At 38.7% G+C, this 22,968-nt stretch overlaps 1 protein-coding gene across 2 annotated transcripts in view; it reads left to right on the top strand.

Annotated features, from left to right (window-relative positions):
* Positions 1-894: 894 nt before the first annotated feature.
* VAMP7 (vesicle associated membrane protein 7) overlaps positions 895-22,968 on the top strand; it is a 60,444-nt gene continuing 38,370 nt past the window's right edge. Inside the window, exons 1-5 of one of the 2 annotated variants that reach the window (XM_030305094.2) lie at positions 895-1,021; positions 11,718-11,872; positions 17,307-17,364; positions 19,647-19,784; positions 22,146-22,236. In XM_030305094.2, the coding sequence (XP_030160954.1) occupies positions 11,727-11,872; positions 17,307-17,364; positions 19,647-19,784; positions 22,146-22,236 (433 nt within the window). In that variant the 5' untranslated portion in view covers positions 895-1,021; positions 11,718-11,726. Of the gene's footprint in view, positions 1,022-5,387; positions 5,518-11,717; positions 11,873-17,306; positions 17,365-19,646; positions 19,785-22,145; positions 22,237-22,968 lie in introns of those variants that run through there. The other variant, XM_030305095.2, reaches the window with a different exon arrangement.

Consider the following 22,968-nt stretch of genomic DNA (forward strand, 5'->3'; position numbering starts at 1 on the left):
TAAATTTCTGTTGTTTAAGCCATCCAGTTTATTATATTTTGTTAAAGAAGTCCATTCTAAGACAGAGGATTTAAAGAAGGAGGAAATAAGCAATGTAAAATCCTGCAAGTTTGAAGTATGGGAATTGTTGAAAAGTGACAATTGTTTTAGCAACACAGTTGAGAATTTTGACTAGAAAAGAGAGGTGGGAAAAACACCACAGGTTAAGTCTGTGTGTGGTGACAGGTTTGGGGGGTGTGGGATTGAGAAAGGCGACTTTGTAACGTTTTAGAGGAGAGAAATTCTGCCAGTCTTTAAATGCTGATAATAAAGAGGGAATAAACAGTGAGCCGTTGAAGAGTCACGAGACAGAAGGGCTCATCAGTGGAATTAGACTCTGAGTTGGCAAGACTGGAATACGAATGAAAAGAGGACGGGGGAGCTTAGATCAAAGGAGAGGAGTTATTATTATTACTACAAAAGCATGGGAGAAAAAAATGTTGAGGGTCTAAGGAGGTCACAAAATTTCGTGGAGAAAGTAGGGAGTTCCTGTGAGACTAATTCTATTTTATTTGTGAAGTAACAGGAGACGTTAACTGCTGACACTAAGCAGGGAGATGGCGGGGTAAGCTTCGCTCTTCGTTTATCTCGCAGACTCAATACTGGTGGACTCCTTGTGGCCCTTTCCTTTTGTGCGTTCTTTTCTTTTGCCGGAGAATCAGCGCTCGATGTTGTTTATGACAAGTTACCTACCAACTGTGCAACAGACCGGGCTATAAGCCAATTGGAACTACCATTCCCAGAATGCAGTGCGGCTGCTGGGAAGTGTTGGGGATGGGAATGCAGCAGACCCCGCCCCCCCAGCCCACTCCCATTGGAGGAACGCTCACATTCCCAGGAGGCCGCGCGCGGGCGGGGCGCTTTACGCGGAAGCCGGCGGCGTCGGGTCCCAGCCTCCTCTGGGAGCTGGCAATCGGCGGTCCGGCTCTGACTTGCGCCCCTCTGTCCTGAGCCCACGCGCTCTCAGGGGGTGCCCGGACAGGTAAATGGAACGGGGCACGCTCGGCAGGAGGCGGGGAGACGACGGCGGAGGGAGGGTAGAGGTGTGGACTGGAAGGTGCTGGGGTGGATTGAGGAAGCAGTGCAAGGGTGACTTGGGCTTCTCTGATGTCGACGGTTCGAATTGTCGGGTAGGTTCAGTTTTGGCGAAGTGCGTTTTCTGCCTCTGAAAAGGCCTCGATTTAATGAGTGTCAGAATGCGTCACTCAAGTTGTTACAGCAGGAGGAAAATGTTAACTTTCCGTCAGTTCGTATTCTAAAAGACCTCTCTTGAGTCTTTTGACGACTCGTCTCTACGCCCTTGTTTTGATGACGTCACTTTTCTGCTTCATCTCCTACTTCTGAACTCCTTCGTGGGTTTCTATCCTTCCGCGTGCCGTTTCTTCACCACCCATTGTTGACATTCCTCTTCTGCCTCAGTTCGGATAGGTACTCTGTATCTCTACCCAGATCTATTTCCACAGCGTCAGACCTGTATGTTGTTATAATTGGCCAATATTTAACAAACTCTGGCCATGTAATGGACACTTCGGTAAATGCTTTATATCTCCCTCTCCCATAACCCCCGCCCCAAACGACCAGTTGTCAAGTCCTTTTCTTTCTGTCTTATTAATTGCTCTCAACTGCCTGTACCTCCATTGCCCCACACTTGATCCCAGAGACATGTTTTCCTTTGAATAGCTGTGGCTGAGACCAGACCCATTCATATGTCTAACAAATATTGATTGAACAGCTAATATGTTCTAGATACTCTTCCAAGTTCAAAGGATATAGCTAGAAACAAGACATACGAGATTGCTACTCTCATTAGTTCACATGTTTGTGTGTGTGTGTGTGGGGGGGAACAGGAGTAATCCAGATGATGTGATGTGGTGGTGGTGGTAGTTAATATAAAATAGAACAGGTTGTTGACTTAGCAGGGTAGGCTTCTATCCTGAGAAAGTCAGAGGGATTGGGTTGGGTTCAGAACATCACCCTGAAAGAATATTTGTAACGCCAAGAAGAATACACCACGTCTGTGACCAGACTCCAGGCTTTTCATAAACACATTTTCCTCTTCCATATCAATATTTGTTCATCATTCTTCTGTCTCCTCTAAGGTTATTACATCAGAATTGGTAGTTTATCTGCCATTGGCTTATTTCCTCCTAAGACCAGGACAGAAGAGTTGGGGATTAGATTAGATTAAGGCAGCTCAACTGCCTTATCTTACTTAAGGAGATAATTTAGTAATCAAAATATCCTTCTTACCAGGTCCTACTGAATATAAAGTTATCTGTTGTTTAAACCAAAACATGCTCGGTATTCATTCATTTAACAAATATTTGTGGGAAAATTATATGCCAGGCACTGTGCTGGGCACTGGAAAGCCAGTAATGATAAAATAGACTTTGACCTTTCTTCCAAAGAGAAATAATTTTAACAGTATGTTAATGAAATACTTTTGTAAAAATCTGAGTTACATATATTTTTTCCTTTTCAAATTTTTATTTCTAGTTAACGTACAGTGCATTATTTTTTTTAAAAAAATTAATGTTTATTTATTTTTGAGAGAGAGAGAGAGAGCAGGGGAGGGGCAGAGAGAGGGAGACAAGGAATCCGAAGCAGGCTCCAGGCTCCAAGCTGTCAGCACAGAACCAGACACAGGGCTTGGGCTCATGAACCATGAGACCATGACCTGAGCCGAAGTCGGACACTTAACCAACTGAACCACTCAGGTGCCCCAACATACAGTGCATTTTTGGTTTCAGGAGTAGAATCCAGTGATTCATCACTTAAGTACAACATCTAGTACTCATCATAACAAGCGACCTCCTAATACCCGTCACCCATCGAGCCCTCCCACCTCCCTCCATCAACCCTCAGTTTGTTCTCCTGTCTTTAAGACTCTTATGGTTTGTTTCCCTCTTTTTCCTCCCCCCCATATGTTCATCTGTTTGTTTCTTAAATTCCACATGTGGGTGAAGTCGTATGGTATTGGTCTTTCTCTGACTTATTTTGCTTAGCATAATACCCTCCAGATCCATCCACATTGGTTAATTATTTTTGATGGCTGAGTAATATTCCATTGTGTATAGATACCACATCTTCTTTATGCTGAGGAGATTCCTAATACATAGGCTGACACCTGTTTTGTTTTTCTTCACCCAGGTGAAATAATCACAAAACTTTAAGAAATCTGAACAATTGTGTGCATTTTTAGATCATTCACTGGTTATACTTTATTTCATTTATTTGTTTATGTCTTTCTTTCCAATTATACTATGGCTCCCTTGAGTATAGAGGTCCTTTCTTAATGGCCTTCATGCCACCAGTGTCTACTACATTGGTTGCCATATAGTAAACCCTTAGGACATATGTGTTGAACTGAAATAGAAAAACTATTTGATCCAATCCATTAATTACTTAACTTATACAAGGCCTTCTTTATATAAGGTCATTAGACTTATCCCTAGTCCTTCCCAACCACCAAATGTGGACCATTCCATCTCATCAGGCTAGTTTACCTTCCCTAATTTGATCTCACTCCTATAGCTTCTCTTGTTCCATAGCTCCCCCCTAGAATGAGTTCCCATCCTTTCCTGAGCACTTTCCATGCCCCTCTCCCATTTAATTTATTGGGCCAATTTAATAGTATAAAAAGGTGGAAAAAATCTAATTGCCATTATGTATTTCCTGTGGACCATTCTGCTAATGAACTGTTGCAGGGATTAACATAACACATCCCCTTGCAATAATATAAATAATGATACAGAATGTGTTCTTTTGATTTTACACTGACTATAACCATGGGCTATGTCAGAAGTTAATTCTTCCACTTCTTTTTTGTTTGAACAGTTGCACATCCTTTATTCATAAAACACATTATAGTATCATTTGGTTTCTGCTTGGTTCAGACATATCTTTAAGTATTATTTTCTCCTTAGCCTGAGATAATTGTTAATGTTATTCTGCTACTCTGTCATCTTCAGCATGTCAAGTCTTAATTCTTCAAATAAAAGGTTTTTATTATGCAGATAGATTTCAATTGTAAATTGTTACTGCAAAAGATAAATTATGTCTTTGTAACTGATTAAAAAACACAACAAAAATACAGGAGTTCTTGAGTCATTATTGTCATTATGATTTTAGGATTTGCTAGCCTAAGAGCAGCCAGACACATGCTTCCAAGACATTCGAAATTAGGCACTGTCATTTTAGAGAATTTCTTGGCACTTAGGCCTTCATAATGCAAATGCAGCATGGAATTGTGTGCCATTGCTCGTTTATAAGGTGTATGTGTAGATCCAGAATATTTACATAAATTTTTTGATGTTATCAAAATAAAAATATAGAATTAAAAAATTAGGAGTGCCTGGGTCGTTCAGTTGGTTAAGCATCTGACTTTTTGACTTAGGTTATTATCCCACAGTTGGTGAGTTTGAGCCCCACATTGGGCTCTGCTGTCAGTGCAGAGCCAGCTTCAGATCCTCTGTCTCCCTCTCTGCCCCTCCTTCTGTCTCTCTCTCTTTCTCAAAAATAAATCAACGTTAAAAAATTTGTCAGAACACATAGACTTGAATGTGAGAAAAATTGACTTGGCCTTTTTCTTTGCTCAGTTCTCTAAAACAGTCTTCAACCTCTACTTGAAGATGCCTCCACCGAGGAGCAGTGTTTGTATTGTTGCTGTGCTATTTTGTTAGCAATTTGTTTTTATTTTTTTATTTTTATTTTTTTTTCTGGATGGGGTATGGGAAGCACTTTGTTTTTAATACAGGTAATCCATTACTTACTAATGGATATATTCCAAAAATTCCTTTTTAAGATTATTTGAAACTTGATGCCTTTTCTTTATAAATAATGCTATTCAGGACATTTCAGTTGTTATGCCAGCTGGTAACATCTTACTTAATCTTTAATTTAATGGACTTAAAGACCTTCACCACAATTTAATAATTCCTCTATAAAAAACTACATCTAGAATTCTCAGTTGGATTCCTCCATAGCATATCTTTTTTTGGAATCCCAGCAACTGAAACAAAAATGACCTTTCCTTGGAATCTTCTAGGCAGTAGAAACAGGTCTTTCTAACTCCAGGCTGTTGGAGGTTGCCCTTATGGCCCATCACCCTAAAGACAGGCCTATAATGTGAGTAAGGAAAGAGGATAACGGTTTCAGAGAGAAGTGGGAGGCAAGTTGGGATGATGTGAATACATGTAGAAGAGAGAGTAGGAATGATTGGGGGGAACAGTGAGTTTCTAAGATGTTTTGTGTCCTCAAAAATGACATGTTGAATCTTGACCACTGGTACCTATGAATGTGACTTTATTTGGAAATGATGGTCTTTGCAGAGATAATTAAGATGTAAGTTAAAATGAGGACTTACTGGAATAGGTGTCCTAATAAGAAAAGGCACAGAGACTGCTGTGTGAAGACATGGGTACACATGGAGAATGCCATATGACTATGGAGGCAGAGATTGAAGTGCTGCATTAAAAGGCAAGGAATGCGAAGGATTGCCAGCAAACTGCCAGAAAGTAGGAAGAGATAAGATTCTCCCCTACACATTTCAGAGGGAGCCTGGCCCTGCCAACATCTTGATTTTGGGCTTCTGGCCTCCAGAAGTAGGAGACAGTAAATTTCTCTTGTTTTAAGCCTTTGCAGCTTTTGATACTTTGTCAAGGAAGCCACAGGAAACTCATACAGGACTCTTAGCAGGAAGGAAGTAGAATTGGGATAACGGCTCTGGGACCCAGAAAGGAATGAGAAAGAGAACTGTGTTGAGACAGGGCTTTCCTTTATATTTCATCATTGGGTTTTTTTCCCCTTCTCTTTTCTCTCTGGCTTATCTTTTTCATTCTTTTTTTCTTGAATATTATATTTTTATAGCATGTTAGGATTTATTAGACATTCACATACTGCTAATAATTAGCAGAGCCAGGTTTTCTCACTTTAAATGCAGTATTCTTTTACAGCTGTTTCTATTATCCCAATACTCATGAAGACATTACAGGTTCAGGGGTGCCTGGGTGGCTCAGTCGGTTAAGCGTCCAACTTCGGCTCAGGTCATGATCTCACAGTTCTTTAGTTAGAGCCCCGCGTTGGGCTCTGTGCTGACCGCTCACAGCCTGGAGCCTGCTTCAGATTCTGTGTCTCCCTCTCTCTCTACCAGTCCCCTGCTCACACTCTGTCTCTCTCTCTCTCTCTCTCAAAAATAAATAAATGTTAAAAAAAAAAAAGACATTACTGGTTCAGGTGATGGGGATTAAGGAATGCACTTGTGAGCACTGGGTGTTCTATGTAAGTGTTGAATCACTGAATTGTACACCTGAAACTAATTTTACACTATGCGTTAACTAAACTGGAATTAAAAACTTAAAAAGATTGGGGCTCCTGGGTGGCTCACTCAGTTAAGTGTTTGACTCTTGATTTTGGCTCAGGTCATGATCTCAGTCATGAGACTGAGCCCCACGTCAGGCTCTGTGCTGGGCCTAGAGCCTGCTTAAGATTCTCTCTCTCCCTCTGCCCCCCCACCCCCACATGCATGCTCACTGTCTCTAAAAAATGAAAAAAAAAAGCTGAAAAAGACATTAAAGATTCTATTGCAAGAGAGTTACAGTGGGGGAAGATGAGACTTGATAATAGGTGAGGTTTTTAACAGTCTAGAAGAGAGTAAGAAATTCCTATTATTGACACATGAGAAGAAAGTAAAAATTTCTGTGGCTGTGTACCTGATGTTTAACAGACATTTGTTCCTAATTATATTCCAAATAATGCACTCCCTGTTCTAGGTGACTGTACTTCATGTAAACTTCAAGGCTGCTGTCACGTTCTAAGTCTTCTTTTTTTAATGTTAAATGTTCCTAGTTTCTCTAGCCATTCTTCAAATGATAGCATGTCCAGGTTCCTTAACCATAATGTTGCCCTTCCGTCCAATCTTGAAATACCATACTCAGAGTTGAGTTCAGTATTCCACATGTATTCTAACCAGCACAGAGTATAATGGTAATAGTACTTTAAAAGATCAAGACACTCTTTCTTAATATAATTTAGGATTATGTAAGCATTTTAAGCAATTACCTGATGTCAGTTCATAATGAACTTCTGGTCCACTAAGACAGTAGACTTTTTTTGTATTGTTGCCAAATTGAGTTTACTTCTTGAAGCTGCTAAGGGACTGAAGCTGCTACTTTTTCATCTGTCTCATGGACCATATAATTTCTTGTCTCTGTTTCTCTTTGTGGTTTTGTTCCATTCTACTACATATCTCTTTGACTAATGACTTGCTTCTTTATTGAATTTTAGTGGCTCTTTTACAGTCTCCCTACTATGCATCAGTGAACACAGGTAGTAGCTGACACTTGTTCCTTCTTGAAGCTTGCTTTCCCTTGGGCTTTCAGGCCACCACACTCTTCTGGCTTTCCTCTGACTTTCTCAGTTGGTCCTCCTCAGTCTTCTTTGTGGGTCTCTGTTCATCTACTTTTCTCTCAACTATTTGTTGTGCCGTGAATTTTGTCTTTGGTTTTCCCTTAACTTTGGTTGTGCCTTTGTTTTTTTTTTTTTTCTATATGCAATGTCTTCAGCAAATAAATCATGTTTAAAATAACAGGTGTAGATGAGCTCTTCTTGGGATGAGAGTGTAGAACTAATACCCATGGAAAGTCAACATTTAGAAGTTAGCTAGAAGAGGAGGGCTCAAAAAGAAAACAAGGAGCATCCAGACATGTAGGAGTGTTTCAAGAAGGAGGGTTAGTCAGCAATGTTGACTGTTCCTAAGAGGTCAAGTAAGTGATAATAGAGAAGTGTCCACTGAATTTTGTAGCATAGAGGCTGTTGATGATCTTAGCAAGCATGGTTTTGTGGACTCTTTAGGGCAAAACCCAGATTATAGTAAGTTGAAGAGGTAAGAACTAGAGAAGCAGAGATAGTGTGTAGATTGTGATTTTAAGAAGTGAAGCAGTACCTGAGGCATGTTATAGGGTCAGTTGAGGCTTTTAGGATCAAGGGATATAATATACAAGAAAGTGATTTGGAAATTGTAACTTGATACATATGTGTAAAGAGAAATCCAGAAAGAAGATGATGGCGAAGGACACAACCCGGGGGAATACCCTTATTTAGAGAGTGGAGTGAAGAAGAGACCCTGGAGGTGTTTAGCTCAAGTGACAGATGAGTGCTTCTTCTCTGTATGCTGTCTTTTATTTTTTTTTTCAACGTTTATTTATTTTTGGGACAGAGAGAGACAGAGCATGAACGGGGGAGGGGCAGAGAGAGAGGGAGACACAGAATCGGAAACAGGCTCCAGGCTCTGAGCCACCAGCCCAGAGCCTGACGCGGGGCTCGAACTCACGGACTGTGAGATCGTGACCTGGCTGAAGTCGGACGCTTAACCGACTGCGCCACCCAGGCGCCCCAGTATGCTGTCTTTTAGTGTGAGATTCCACGAAGGAGTCTCAGGATTCCCTGACCTCAAGCATTTTTATGGTCTGTTGCTGTATTTCACAAAATATGGTTGTGTGAATCACCTGCATCCAGACAGGCTTGTCTTAAATACGTATTTCCATGGTGTCACCTCAAGCCTACTGAATCAGAATTTCAGGTGATGATGCCAAGAATTTGAATTTTTAATAGTGACTGTCATTCTTCTGCCCAGGATAACTCATTAACCTACATTTTAAGAACCACTGGCCTGTTGGATGAAACTGAACATGTTAACAAAAAACATTAAGTTGAAGAGTTAGAATAGAAAAGTACTTTGTCATCTCTTTTTATAAATTTATTCTATAGATAAGAGAAATGAGGAAGTTACATGGAAAAAATAGTACAAATTCATTATATGAGAAAAATAGACCTAAACTCATGCTGTATATTGTTTTAGAAATGTTTTGTTTATGAAAGACCTTACCATAATTTATAGAGCCATTCCTCTTATAGAAGGTTTGGGTTGTTTCCGGTTTGTTTCTATTATGGATGATGCCTTTAAAGTAGAGGCACTACATAGTTTGGGATAAGATTGTGGGTTCTAGAACCATACCACCTGGGTTTAAATTCCAGCTGTTACCACTTACTAGCTCTGTAATTTTGGGAAAACTGTGTAAGTCATCTATACTTCAGTTTGCTCAGTTTAGTATAAGTATCATAATAGTGTATAATTTAATTGATGAAAGGATTGAGTGAGTTAATAATTGTAAAGTGTTTAAAATGGTCTCTGGCACACAGTAAACAATAAATATGAGCTGTTTTTATTGTTATTATGTATTTTTTGTGAATCTAGAGTCAAACTTCTGTTGAACTATTTTCTTAGGATAAATTTTCAGGATGGGATTACTGCATATGTGGAATTTAAGAAACAGAACAAAGAAAAAAGGAGACACACAAAAAACCAGACTGTTAAATACAGAGAACAAACTAGTGATTGTCAGAGGGTGGTGGGGGGGTGGGGGTTGAGTGAAATAGATAAAGAGGATTAAGAGTACACTTATGGTGATGAGCACTGAGTAATGCACAGAATTGTTGAATTATTATATTGTACACCTGAAACTAATGTAACACTGTTAATTGTGCCTCAGTTAAAAAAAAGGATGAAACACCTCTATTTATGTCCCTTTGCTTATGGTAATTGCTTTTCAAGTGGTGATATCTGATTGTGTTGTATAATTTGTAAATGCACCCTATCTATGTGTGTGTGTGACATACATTACGTTGTATACACACACATGTACATATTTGGTGTATCTCTATATGTCTATGCATATCAACATGGTTTAGGGTCGTAAGTTTGTACAAGACTGTGACCTTTTTGTTAAGCCTGTTTTTAAGTGTCTTACATTAGTGTTAGTGTTATTGACCTTGGTCAATACTGTTTCCAGGTACACAAACAAATGGAAAGGTACCCTGTACTCATGGATTGGAAGAATTAATATTGTTAAAATGTCCATACTACCTAAAGCAATTTTCAGATTCAGTGCTGCAATCCATATCAAAATAGCATTTTTCACAGAACTGGAACAAATAGTCCTAAAATTTGTGTGGAACCACGAAAGACCCTGAATAGCCAAAGCAATCTGAGAAATAAGAACAAAGCTGGAAGTATCACAATCCCCAATTTCTAGATATATTACAAAGCTGTAGTGATCAAAACAATATGGTATTGGCACAAAAATAGACACATGGATCATTGGAACAGAATAGAGAGCCCAGAAATAAACCCACAATTATGTGGTTAATTAAACTTCAACAAAAGAGGTAAAAATAAACAATAGGGAAAAGACAGTCTCTTCAACAAACGATGCTGGGAAAACTGGACCACTGTCTTACACCATACATAAACTCAAAATGGATTAAATACCTAAATGTGAAACATGAAACTGTAAAACTCCTAGAAGAAAAATAGGCAGTAATTTCCTTGACATCAGCTTTAGCAACATTTTTTTCTAGATATGTATCCTGAGGCAAGGGAAAAAATAAAAAATAAATTATTGGGACTACGTCAAAATACAAACCTTCTGCACGGCAAAGGAAACTACTGACAAAACTAAAAGGCACCCTACTGAATAGGAGAAGATATTTGCAAATGATAGGTTCATGAGCGATTAATATCTAAAATATACAAAGGACTTACATAACTCAACACCATAAACCCCAAATAATCCAATTAAAAAGTGGGCAAAGGATTTGAATAGACATTTTTTCAAAGAAGACATACAGATGGCCAACAGACACATGAAAGGAAGCTCAACATCACTAACATCAGGGAAATGCAAATCAAAACCACAATGACATATCTCATTCTTGTCAGAATGGCCGCTATCAAAAAGACCAGAAATAAGTATTGGCTAGGATGTGGAAAGAAGGGAACCCTTGTGCACTGCTGGTGGGAATGTAAATTGATGCAACCACAATGGAAAATAGTATGGAGGTTCCTCAAAAAATCAAAAATAGAAATGCCATATGATTCAGTAATTTTACTAGATACTTACCCAAAGAAATCAAAAACATTAATTTCAATGGGTGTATGTTCCCCTATGTTTATTGCAGCATTACTTACAATAATAAACATACAGAAGTAACCCAAGTATCCATTGGTAAATGAATGGATAAAGATGTGGTGTACACACGTACACACACACACACACAGGAATACTATTACTCAGGCATAAAAAAGAATGAGCTATTGCCATTTGCAACAACATAGATGGACCTAGAGAGTATTATGCTAAGTGAAATAAGTCAGAAAGACAAATGTATGATTTCACCTACATGTGGAATGTAAAAAAACCCCAAAAAGCAGAATCGGATGTATAAAAGCAGAGGACAGACATGGTTGCCAGAGGGGAGAGGGGTGGGCAAAAAGAGGTGAAGGGGAGTGGAAGATACAGGCTTCCAGTCATGGAATCGATGTCATAGGAATAGAAGGTATACCATAGGGATTATAGTCAATATGTTGTAATAGTTTTGCATGGTGAAAGATGGTAACTACACTGTGGTGAGCGTAGCATAACTTATAGAATTGTCAAATCACTATGCTGTATACCTGAAACTAATGTAACATTGTGTGTCAACTATACTTCAATTAAAAAAATAAATGAGTATTGAAAAAATACTGGTCTTGGGTAGGTGTTGGTATATGATAGTTTTCTTTTGAAAGATAATGTCAAAGAAATATTCTAAGTTTTGTGTGTCTTTTTTCCTTTTGATAGATTGAAGCCATGGCCATTCTTTTTGCAGTTGTTGCCAGGGGAACAACTATCCTTGCCAAACATGCTTGGTGTGGAGGAAACTTCCTGGAGGTGACAGAACAGATTCTGGCTAAGATACCTTCTGAAAATAACAAACTAACGTACTCACATGGCAAGTGAGTTCTGCTCTGCATGGGTAGAGGGTGAAAGAAGTAAATTGTATTATAATCAGCATAGTAGAAAACTGGAAAACGAGGTTCTTGGTGGATAGTTTAAATAAGCTGACAGAACAATAACCTTTACCAACTTAGAAAATGGTTTGCTTCTATTCATTATAAATTTAAATTATTTTATTGAAGTTATATTACTATTTTAAAGAAAGATATGGCAATGTTACTTGTAAAAATGACTTTGCTATAGAACTCTAGGATATGTGCAACATGGAACAGATAAGAGAGATGATATTCCTTTGTTCATTCTTTCAGTAAATATTTACTGAGCACTTGACTGACTATTGCCAGGCACTGGGCTTGGTGCTGGGGATACAACAAGAAATCACACAATATTTGCCCTCATAGAGGTTAGAGTTTAATGGAAGAGAAAGTCAAATCCATAGATAATTGAAGTAGATGGTGGGAGGTAGCAGGTAGGGAGATCACATTCTAGATAGAACGAACAGCTGGTAGAGAAATATGGAGTCATGAGATCATAGGGCATGTGTAGGGAACTGCAGGTGGTATTCTGTGACTGGGACCCAGCCTGGTGAAAACAAAGCTAAGAGGTAGAAGAGAAGTCATATAGGGCCTCATAGGCCATGTTAAGAGACGGGACTTTACTCTGTGGGCCATGGGAAGGTGTTGAAGGTTTTCAGCTGGGTATGACATGGTCAGGTTTTGCTTTAGAGTCTGGTGGGCAGTTGGAGAATGGGTTGGGGAGGGCACAGATGGGAAGTCTTAGTAATCAGATAAAAAGTGCCTCCACCTTCCTCATCAGTACTTAAAAAAACTTTTGTTATTTAACTCATCCTGATTTCCTTAGTTCTTATCTCAGAAGGAGGTTCTTATTGCTTTCCAGAGCTACCTCCTTGTATAATTTAGGACCTACTCTAAATCACTATAAGAGAGATACCCCAAATTATGGTGTTACTTAAATGAGGTATCCCAGAGATGAGTGCTTCCAGGCTGGTCGGGTGGCTCTGTCCTTTACAGTTAGTGTCTTTGATTAGCTGTGGCCAAGGCAGCTCCTTTAGTCTTGTTAACTCCCTGCACTTGCCCAGTGTTTTTAAAGGCCAAGTCCAGAAGTAGGCCGATGTTTTATTGTTCAGAAGTTTCTGCTTACGTTTTATTTTTCTCTACATAGTTATGTAGCTAACCGAGCTAGAAGGGAGGTTAGAATTTGTCCTTTATAGCTGTGCAACTGTATGTTCAGCTAAAATTCTGTTGCTCTAGAAGTTAGAGGATATTAGGAGACAACTTGTGCAGTCTTCCATTCTGCTCTTTTGGGCCACTCAAATATCTGTGTGTACCTTCCTTTCAAACCTAGAACACGTATCCTCTCTGCAGGAGATGGCCCGAAAGACTCCTGGTCACTGTCCAGCTCAGAGAGTCTGGGTGACATGCAGTCTTCTCCATCAGGCCCAGGTGTGGCTCCTGTGACCTACTGACCATAAACTAAAAGAGAAGTCATATGTTCCCCCTGCTCCCCCTGCCAACCCAATAGACAATTGTAGAAGAAGAACAACATCACCACAGTGGAAGTTACAAACTCCAATTTAGAAAAGGGAACAATGAGAAACACGTAGAGGTCACTGCTTCCCAGCAGTGTTCAAATAACTACTTCACAGCCATTTCAAAGACTTCCTGTTCTGATCCTAGAGTGGTTAGTGGTTCTGCTTTATTGGAAGAACTCCCTTGTCTTTTCTCCCTGAATCTTGGCTTTGTTCTCCACGAGGCTCTTCCTGGTCCGTTATCATCTGGCCACATCCAAAATGGGTGTTAGAGAGTGTGTCATCTTTGGGAACTATACAGGTTTTGTAGTCTGCTGCCCGCTGGTATAGTTTACCGGTCCAGACGTGGTCTTAGGGGTCAAGTGATCCCAGTTTCTTGTGCGTCTGGCTTTATAATTTTGTCAGACTTATTAGGCTTGTGGTCTCTGTGTTCCGAGTCAGTTCTCAGGAAAATGCCCAGGAAAAGCACATTCAGACCTTCTAGAGGCAAGACTGGGAAGTAGGGGATATACCTTCCACTCGCAGTTTATCAACCAGAACTTAGTCACATAGCCATATCTAACTACAAGGGAAGCTAGAGTATGTAATCCAGTGAAAATATGATTATAGTACAAGAAGGAAACATTATGCACCTGCCATGCCTCCCCACCTGCTTCCTAATCTACCCCTGCCCAGTATTCTCTAGAGTGAGGCTCCATCACTGAGTTTTTTCCTTTTAATCTTCTGTCTTTGTTTCTTTCTTATAATCATGTTCCATCATCTCTATTAAAAATATCTTTAACTATTGTACACCAGAAGAAAAAAGTCCATTTTTTTACTGTATTACAACCATTTCTGCCTGAATCTGATCTTCCTCTTGCTATTTCTTTCTTCTTTTTTTTTTTTTTTTAAATTTTTTTTTCAATGTTTTTATTTATTTTTGGGACAGAGAGAGACAGAGCATGAACGGGGGAGGGGCAGAGAGAGAGGGAGACACAGAATCGAAACAGGCTCCAGGCTCCGAGCCATCCGCCCAGAGCCTGACGCGGGGCTCGAACTCACGGACCGCGAGATGGTGACCTGGCTGAAGTCGGACGCTTAACCGACTGCGCCACCCAGGCGCCCCTATTTCTTTCTTCTTTAACAACATCACCAGTCATTCAGTTGGCTAAGCCTAAAATTTAAGAATCGTATTTGACTTTCTCACCAAATCCTTGCCATTCTCCTACAAGACATTTTTCAATCCATTCCATTTCCTCTGTCCCCACTTGTCATAGTGGTAGTTTAGGCCTTTATTGTTTTTCATTTTTAATAGCTTCCTCCTAACCATTCGGCTTCTGGTTGCTCCTTCCTTTAATCTGTTTTGCATATTCCTGTGATTACACTTTCTGGCTTAAAACCCATTGCTTTTAGAGTAAAGGCCGAACTCTGCCTTCACAATTTTGTCCATTCCTGACCTTTCTACCCTTATCTCTTTAGGACTCCTTGCTATACCCTGTCCTAGCTGTGTTATTCCCGGCTTTGTTATATATGTATATATATTTTTTTTCATGCTTTTGGACTGTCTTCCTCCTCCTAGCCCCCTGGTAAACTTTTGCTAATTTTACAGGTCCCAGATGAACTATTTTCTTCATTATTACTTTAGTCCTAAAAGGGCAGTTCTGATCATGTCCCTTTTCTTCAGCAGTTACTCTGTGCAGTCGGTAAAGTTATTAATGTGACTAGGAAGATTCTTCAAGATCTGCCACTGCTTCCTTCTCTGGTCTCATCTGTCACTACTTTAGCCTTTGGTTTTGTTCTCCAGCCATACTCAGCTATTTTCATTTCAGTGCTGGGTTTTTTCTCTCTTCCTATTCTTTGCAGCAGCTATTACCTTTTACTGGAAAATGTTTATCTTTTTTAAAAATCTGACTTTGTCTTCCTGAGCTTTGGTATTTCCTTTTCTAGAAACTCTGAACTCCAAGACCAGACCAAGTGCCTCCCTTTTGCTTGTCTCCATAGCATCCTTTGTTTATTCATATTGTAGCACTTAGCACTCTGTATCATAATTGCAATCTTTATTTTTTGTCTCTGTCCCCTGACGGTAGGCTCCTCGGTGGCAGGGACCATGCCTTGTAATTTTTTGTGGTCTTTGCACCAAGTTACTCCCTAATGTAGTTTAGGAGAAACAAATTTTGTGGGGAAACTGATGACTTCCATTTTGAACATTGTGTTTAAGTTGTCACTGGTATGTCCAGTTGGGTATGTCTAGTAGACAGTAGTGTATGTAAGCCTGGAGCTCAGGAAGTAGGTCAGATCTAGATGTGAGAATCATCATCATAATTGTGGTAGCTGAAAACAAACAACAACGAAACATGACAGTGGATGCCACCATCCAGGGAGTGTGTGAGAAAAGAGCAGGGAGCTGAAGATGCTGGAAAACATCAATAGAGAGGGAAAGAGACTACCACATTAACAAGGCAAGCCTGGTGTTAGGAAATCTAGTGGAGAGAAAACACTTTTCAGAAGAAGGAAGTGGTCAACACTACCATGTTTCAGAGAGAGCCACTGGACATGGTGATGTGGAAGCCATTGATGGAATTGATGTGAACGGTTTTAGAGTAGTGGAGGAAGACATTTTGCCTGAGTTCCCCATACCTCCTTGTTATTCATATTAAGCTTCTATATGGACATTAAAAGTATAATTCAAGAGGTACTCCTATCTATCCACTTGCCCAAGGTAAAATCCAGGAGGCAAAATTGAGTTATCCCTCTGCTTCACTTCCAATAGCCAGTTGTCAAGTTCTATTCTAGTTCTTCTCTTTTCTTTTCCATTGCCCATAGTACTTTAGTTTATTTCCCTCCTCATTTGCTTACCTGCTCTACTACAGCAGTCTCCTGTCAGGTCCTCCTTTCAGTCTGTTTTCCGTGTTCTAGCCAAAACATCCCTTTACGTGGCCGATCTTACCACATTCTCCTCAGGCTAAAACCCTCTGATGCTTGTTCATTATTCTGGGGATAAAGCATAGTGAGGTTGTAACATATTCTATAACCTAGTATTTGCTTACTTCCATAGCCTCATCTGTGCAGCCAAATTGTCTTTCCATTTCATACTCTAGTCATGTGGACTCTAGTCATGTGGACTCTTTTGACTTTACTAAACCCATTATGTGCTTTTTTTTTTTATTTATCTCCAAGCCTTTATGTTTATTGATTTTCTACTCTGGAACACTCTGTTTGCTCTTTACCTTGCCATCTCTTACTTACTATTCAGGTCTTGGCTTACACATCACTTGCTCCAGGATGTCTTTCCCGTTACCCTCTGCTAAACTCTGTAGGTGTCTCCTTTATGTTGCCAGAGCACCGTGTACTGCCTCTCCTCATCCTATTTTACCATGTTGCTCTGTAATTCCCTGCACTGTGATCTTGGTATAGGCAGGGACTGATGGTTTTGCCTATTTGTATCCTCAGCACCCAGCCCAGTAACTGGCTCCAAGTAGATGCCAAACAAATGTTAATGTTGAGTGTTTGGTAGAAAAAGTGTTTGCTTTGAGATCGTAAAAGGCGGCAAGGAAGACCGGATAACCCATTGGAGGTTAATCTTAATGATGTGTCCCTCCTAAGATGTCATCCCTTGTTCAGGCCTTAAGAGTCCAGTTGTGCTTTTGCAGCTGTCATTTTAATAGGTAATGTGCATACTGTTGTGCTATGTAGTTAAGGTAGAGACTTTCTTTTAATGTCTTATTTATTCTTATCAGTTTGACTTGAGAGAAACAGGTGTATAGGGGAGGGGGAGAGGGAGAATAGATAGTATCGGTAAATGATATGGTCACATTGGCAGTACTAAATTTGCTTATACATAGAAGATGGAAGTGAAAGCAATATTGCTCATAACCACAGTAAGTTTTATATCTTTTATCCTACAGTTATTTGTTTCATTACATCTGCCAAGACAGGATTGTATATCTTTGTATCACTGATGATGTAAGTAACTTGAAGACATGTTGCTATTTAAGTATGTATACTGTTAATAGAGTCAGTTCTTAATTATCTATATTTATGGTAGGTAAACATGATGTGAATATAAGTGTCCATAGATACATTTTTTTCTGTACTTTGCATTTATCATATGGAGCAGCAAATGACAAGAAGAGGTGATGTCTGGGTACATGCATATCAGCTCAGTTTTGGTAGAGTTTTAGCTTAACTAATTTCTTGCAGCTTCTACATTTATCCTATTGTGCAGTGAGAATTGGTCTTCATAATCGTGATTTTTTTGTATCCAGTCCAAAATTTATTTATCTGAAATATTAAATAGGTTATTTTATTCAATCAATAATGAATTTTTTAATGTATATAGACTTTCAGAAAACAAAATCACAGTATATCATAATCAGTTTTGTAGACCTGTAGTTCACATTGGTAGGCTGTTTTTAGAGTTTGTAGGTTCTAGACCAAAATGCTCAGTAACTTAACAATGCCATCAAGGTCATTTCTCTCTCCTCTGCTATCCTTGGTGTCAGCTTCTTCCTAGATACATTTCCCTATGGTTGCATGCAGCCACATGCTTACTTATTTTGTATTCAGAGAAGAGGGACTATGTCTTCTCAAATCTCTTATTGTAAGAATGAGGGAAGTTCTCCAAAGCACACTGTCCTCTCTCCCTGCTTTCGAAGTGAACTTCTTTTCATGTCTTATTGGCTAGGAGTAGGTTACATACTTATTTCTAAATTGATCCATGACAAGAGGCATGGAATTGGCATGATTGCCATAGGTCAGGGTTTAATCTTTACTGTGCCACAGACTCCTTTGACACTCATAGGCCCCTCCTAGGATGTTTTTAAGTGTATGAAATACGTTATTATAAACAAAACCAATTATATTGAAATACAGTATTCAGAGTATTTTAAAAATTGATAGAGTAATGTATATGCTTCTTTATGAATTCGTTAAGTAACAAGATCTAGTCAGAGGTCTAATGACTAATAATAATTTTGAAATGGCGATGATATAAATGAGATTTTGAGATATCTATAACTAATGGTATGTGAAAAAAAGATTTCTTTTGGTGACAGAGTGACAGATACTGTTTGGTACTGTTTTGGTTTGTTACCTACACTCAGATTTGAAATTTAAGTTAAAACTTACTGAAAATAATGTCATTTTTCTTTCTATTCAAGTACATGGACCCCTTGAATTCAGACCATTGACCCCAGCTTACAAACCCTTGGCATAGACTAATAATCATCTTGGGTGAAATGGAGATGAGTGTCAACCATAGTGACCATCACAATGATTTTTATCCCTGGTTTCACAGTAGTTTTTTTTTTTTTTTTTCATTTTAGAGAGAGAGGGCACGAGGGGTGAGAGGGGCAGAGAGAGAATCTTAAGCAAGCTCCATGCTCAGTAAAGAGCCTGATGCAGGGCTCGATCCCATGACCCTGGGATCATGACCTGAGCCAAAATCAAGAGTTGGATGCTCAACCAACTGAGCCACCCAGGCACCCCATTGTTTTCTAAAATTATTTTTAAAATCCAGCTATATCTGAAATTGCTCATTGGCTAGGAGTAGGTTACATACTTATTTCTAAATTGATCAATGACAAGAGGCATGGAATTGGCACGATTGCCATAGGTCAGGGTTTAATCTTTATTGGAATAGATGAGAAATATCACTAAATTTGGCTTCATCAGAGTTGAGTTTTCTGTTTCTTGAGTTGTAATTTTATACATATGTAAATACTTTTTGGCTGGGACCAGACAAGAGTACATCACTTGATCTTTTCAAGTGTACCATCACTACTGAAAAAACCCAATTCAAAGTATTTATCAGTAGTGTTATCTTTGTGTGTGAAAGACTGCAGTATTATTATGGATTTATTAAGCATCTTCTTGTGCTGGGCCTTCTTATTAGATGCTGTGAAAGATATGAAGGAAGTAAAGCCCAATTCTTGCTCTCAAGAAGCTAACTTAGATCCTGTTATCTTTAGTAGGAAGTAATCAAACATTTGAATTGGACTCTCAGCTCTTTCTTTTACTAGTTGTTTAATATTTAGATTGGACTTTCAGCTCTTTTACTAGTTGTTTGACCTTTGGCAAGTTACCTTTTCAGAGCCTTTGTTTCCTTATTGTAAAATGAGGTCAGTGCTAGTTCCTCTTCATGGAATCATTGCTCAGTAATGTTAGCTGTTCTTATGGTTGTTGTTAATCATCCATATCATCTTTGTTTACTTTCTGATGTGAACTCTGTGTTGGTCTCTTTTCAGGATTTTGAACGTTCCCGAGCATTTAATTTTCTGAATGAGATAAAGAAGAGGTTCCAGACAACATATGGTTCAAGAGCACAGACAGCACTCCCATATGCCATGAATAGCGAGTTCTCAAGTGTTTTGGCTGCACAGCTGGTAAGATATTTTTAGGATGTAGTATTTTGATTCCTATCTTCTTTATTACCTTAAGGCACTTTGAATAAAGGAGACCTTAACCTGCAAATATATTTTTCTGATTTTGCCATTAAATGTGAACATAAGAAAACTTACCAGATAGAAAAATTTTAAATAACGTGATATTCTCTATTCTAGTGTTCAAAGTATCTGGGAATGGGGAAGGACATTAAATATCATCTACTTTAGCTACCTGTCTAGTGCATAAATCCACTAATATGCCAAATGGCCTCTTTAACTCATACATTAACCTTCTACCCTCCCATGAGGCAATTGTAATTTTTGAACAGCTCAACTTAGTCATTTTCAAGTCTGCTGATCTATATGAATACCTAATCATCAGCTCGGTGAAGTTTTGCGTATATATACACCTGTGAAATACCACCCTTTCCAAGATATATCTCCATTACTCTAAAAGTTCCTGATGTCCCTTTGCAGTCAGTCCCCTCCCCCACACTCTGCCACAGGCACCCTATGCTCTATTTTCTGTCACTATAAATTAGTTTTGTCTTTTCTAGAATTTCCTGTAAAGGGAATTATACATTATGTACTCTCGTGTGTCTTGCATGCTCCGTGTAAAGCTTTTGATACTCATTCATGTTGCATAAATAAGTAGGTCTCTTTTTTGCTGAATAGTATTGTATGCATATACCACAATTTGTAATAAATCATCAAACTTTTTTCCAAAGTGGTTGTACCATTTCCAATGCTTGCCATAGTCTATCTTTTTAATTTTAGTCATCCTGGTGGGTGTGTGGTGATATTTCATTGTGGTTTTAAGTTACATTTCCCTGATGACTAATGATGTTGAGACCTTTATAAATGCTTCCCTTTTATCCATGAAACTATTTGAGTGCAAAGACATATGTTCTGTGATTGTGTTGTGAATGAGAGAAAAATGAATTATTATAATTGAATGCGTTCCTTTTCACTTCTCCTTTAAGTGTTTTTTTAAATATTCTTTTTGAGTATTACACTTATAAATATGCATTCTTCTGGGGATGAAGTTCCTTTATATAGTTATAAATATTCAGTCAGTTCATTTGTTTCATACTTCCCACTAGAAAACAATCAAATATATGAAACCATGTAAAACATCACCAACCAGAAATATACCAATGCACAGTCGAAGGTAAATAGGGGGAACTGGCAGCAAAACTTTCAACTTAGCCAGTTCATCATTAGCTCCAGATCTGTGGGTGACCTATGAATGAATCTGTGCCAGGATTGTTATCTATAGATGGAGATAATAATAAAAGCATCTTCATCATGGAGTTTTTGGGTGGATTAAATAATTTTTCTTCTTTGAAGCATTTAGCATGGTGAAGTGACCAGAATATTGTATATTAAGCACTCCATGGATAGCTATGGATAATAATTTCAAAATATATACTATTGGAGAGAGGAGCAGTAGTGGGTCTAGCAGTGAGGAGGTGCTGGGTGTAGGGAAGAGTGAGGGAGGAAAAAAAAATATATATATATACACACACACATACATATATATGTGTGTGTGTGTATATATATATATATATATACACATATGTATATATGTGTATATATATGTATACTATTATCAGTGTCTTAGATTTCTAGATCCTATAAGAAGCCAATGAAAATAGGATGTATACTCAGATCTCAACAGATAAAAGAACAGATGCTCAGAAGCTGGGCCAGTCCCTACTTCATCATACCGAAGAAGTGGGGAACAATTTGGGGTGCTTTTATTTGTCCTGTTCCCCCTGCCCCAACTACAGTCCTCTTTTTTCCTTTCTTGTGTGAGCATAGATTATAGAACCACATACTTCTGTCCCAAGGCAGAATGTATATTGATATATTATAATATACATACCTTTATATTATTTAATTTAATTTAATTATTTAAATAAGGTGATATTTTTATACTATAACACGTGGTATCACTTTTTTATTTAAAAAATCTTTAATGTTTATTCATCTTAGAGAGAGAGAGTGCAAGCTGGGGAGGGGCAGAGAGAAAGGGAGACACAAAATCTGAAGCAGGCTCCAGGCTCTGAGCTGTCAGCACAGAGCCCAATGCGGGGCTCAAACTCACAAACTGTGAGATCATGACCTGAGCTGAAGTCGGATGCTTAACCATCTGAGCCACCCAGGCGCCCCTAGATTGTCACTTTTTTATGCTGCCTATATTTTTCCCTAGGTCTGATAACAATTTTTAAATGAAATGGCATGTATCCTTTGTGTCAATACCAGCATAATTTAATAGCATTCCTCAATGTCATTCCTCTTCTTTTTGTTTTCCTATTGTAAATAATGTCTGGTAAGTTAAAACTTATTTTCTTATAGAAGCATCATTCTGAGAATAAGGGCATAGACAAAGTGGTGGAGACTCAAGCCCAAGTGGATGAACTGAAAGGAATCATGGTCAGAAACATAGGTATGTTTCATGGCATAGTTCACATGCATGTGGGCAAAAATGATAATAGATTACTTGATTGGGATCAAATTATTCTAGAAAGGCTGAAATAATACTTCCTTATTCTTACTATTGGAAACTAATTATTGGCTAAGATATGGGTATTACTACTTATGATACTGCCTGCTATATGAATGGTTTTTTTCTTAGTACTATAACTGTTCTTCATTCTAATTTGTTAGTTGACTTAGCAATACTAATTTCTGAGACTCTTACAAAAAAGTTCAGCAGTGAAGAATAAATTAATCAGTTTTGGCTAGAGATACCCAGATAGCTGATGTTATCAGTAGATGCCTAAAGTATAACTATTTGACCTCCTTAGAAAGTTTGTAGCTCTTGATTGAGAGAAAGAAAGAATTGGTCCAAAAAAACTGTTGTATTCTTCAGAGGACAAACTATGATAGAAATTCAGTCAGCCTGTGTTTTCTCAAGCTGTTCAGCACATTAAACTAATCCAGAGAAATTCATCAAGTTTATTTTATTTTAATGTTTCTTTATTTTTGAGAGAGACAGAGTGCAAGCAGGGGAGGGGCAGAGAAAGAGAGAGACACAGAACCTGAAGTAGGCTCCAGGCTCTGAGCTGTCAGCACAGAGCCCAACACGGGGCTCAAACTTGTGAATCACAAGATCATGACCTGAGCCAAAATCGGATGCTTAACCGACTGAGCCATCCAGGCTCAGTTTATTTTTTAA

Source organism: Lynx canadensis, chromosome X (genome assembly GCF_007474595.2).
Source record: "Lynx canadensis isolate LIC74 chromosome X, mLynCan4.pri.v2, whole genome shotgun sequence".
Lineage (NCBI taxonomy): Eukaryota > Metazoa > Chordata > Mammalia > Carnivora > Felidae > Lynx > Lynx canadensis.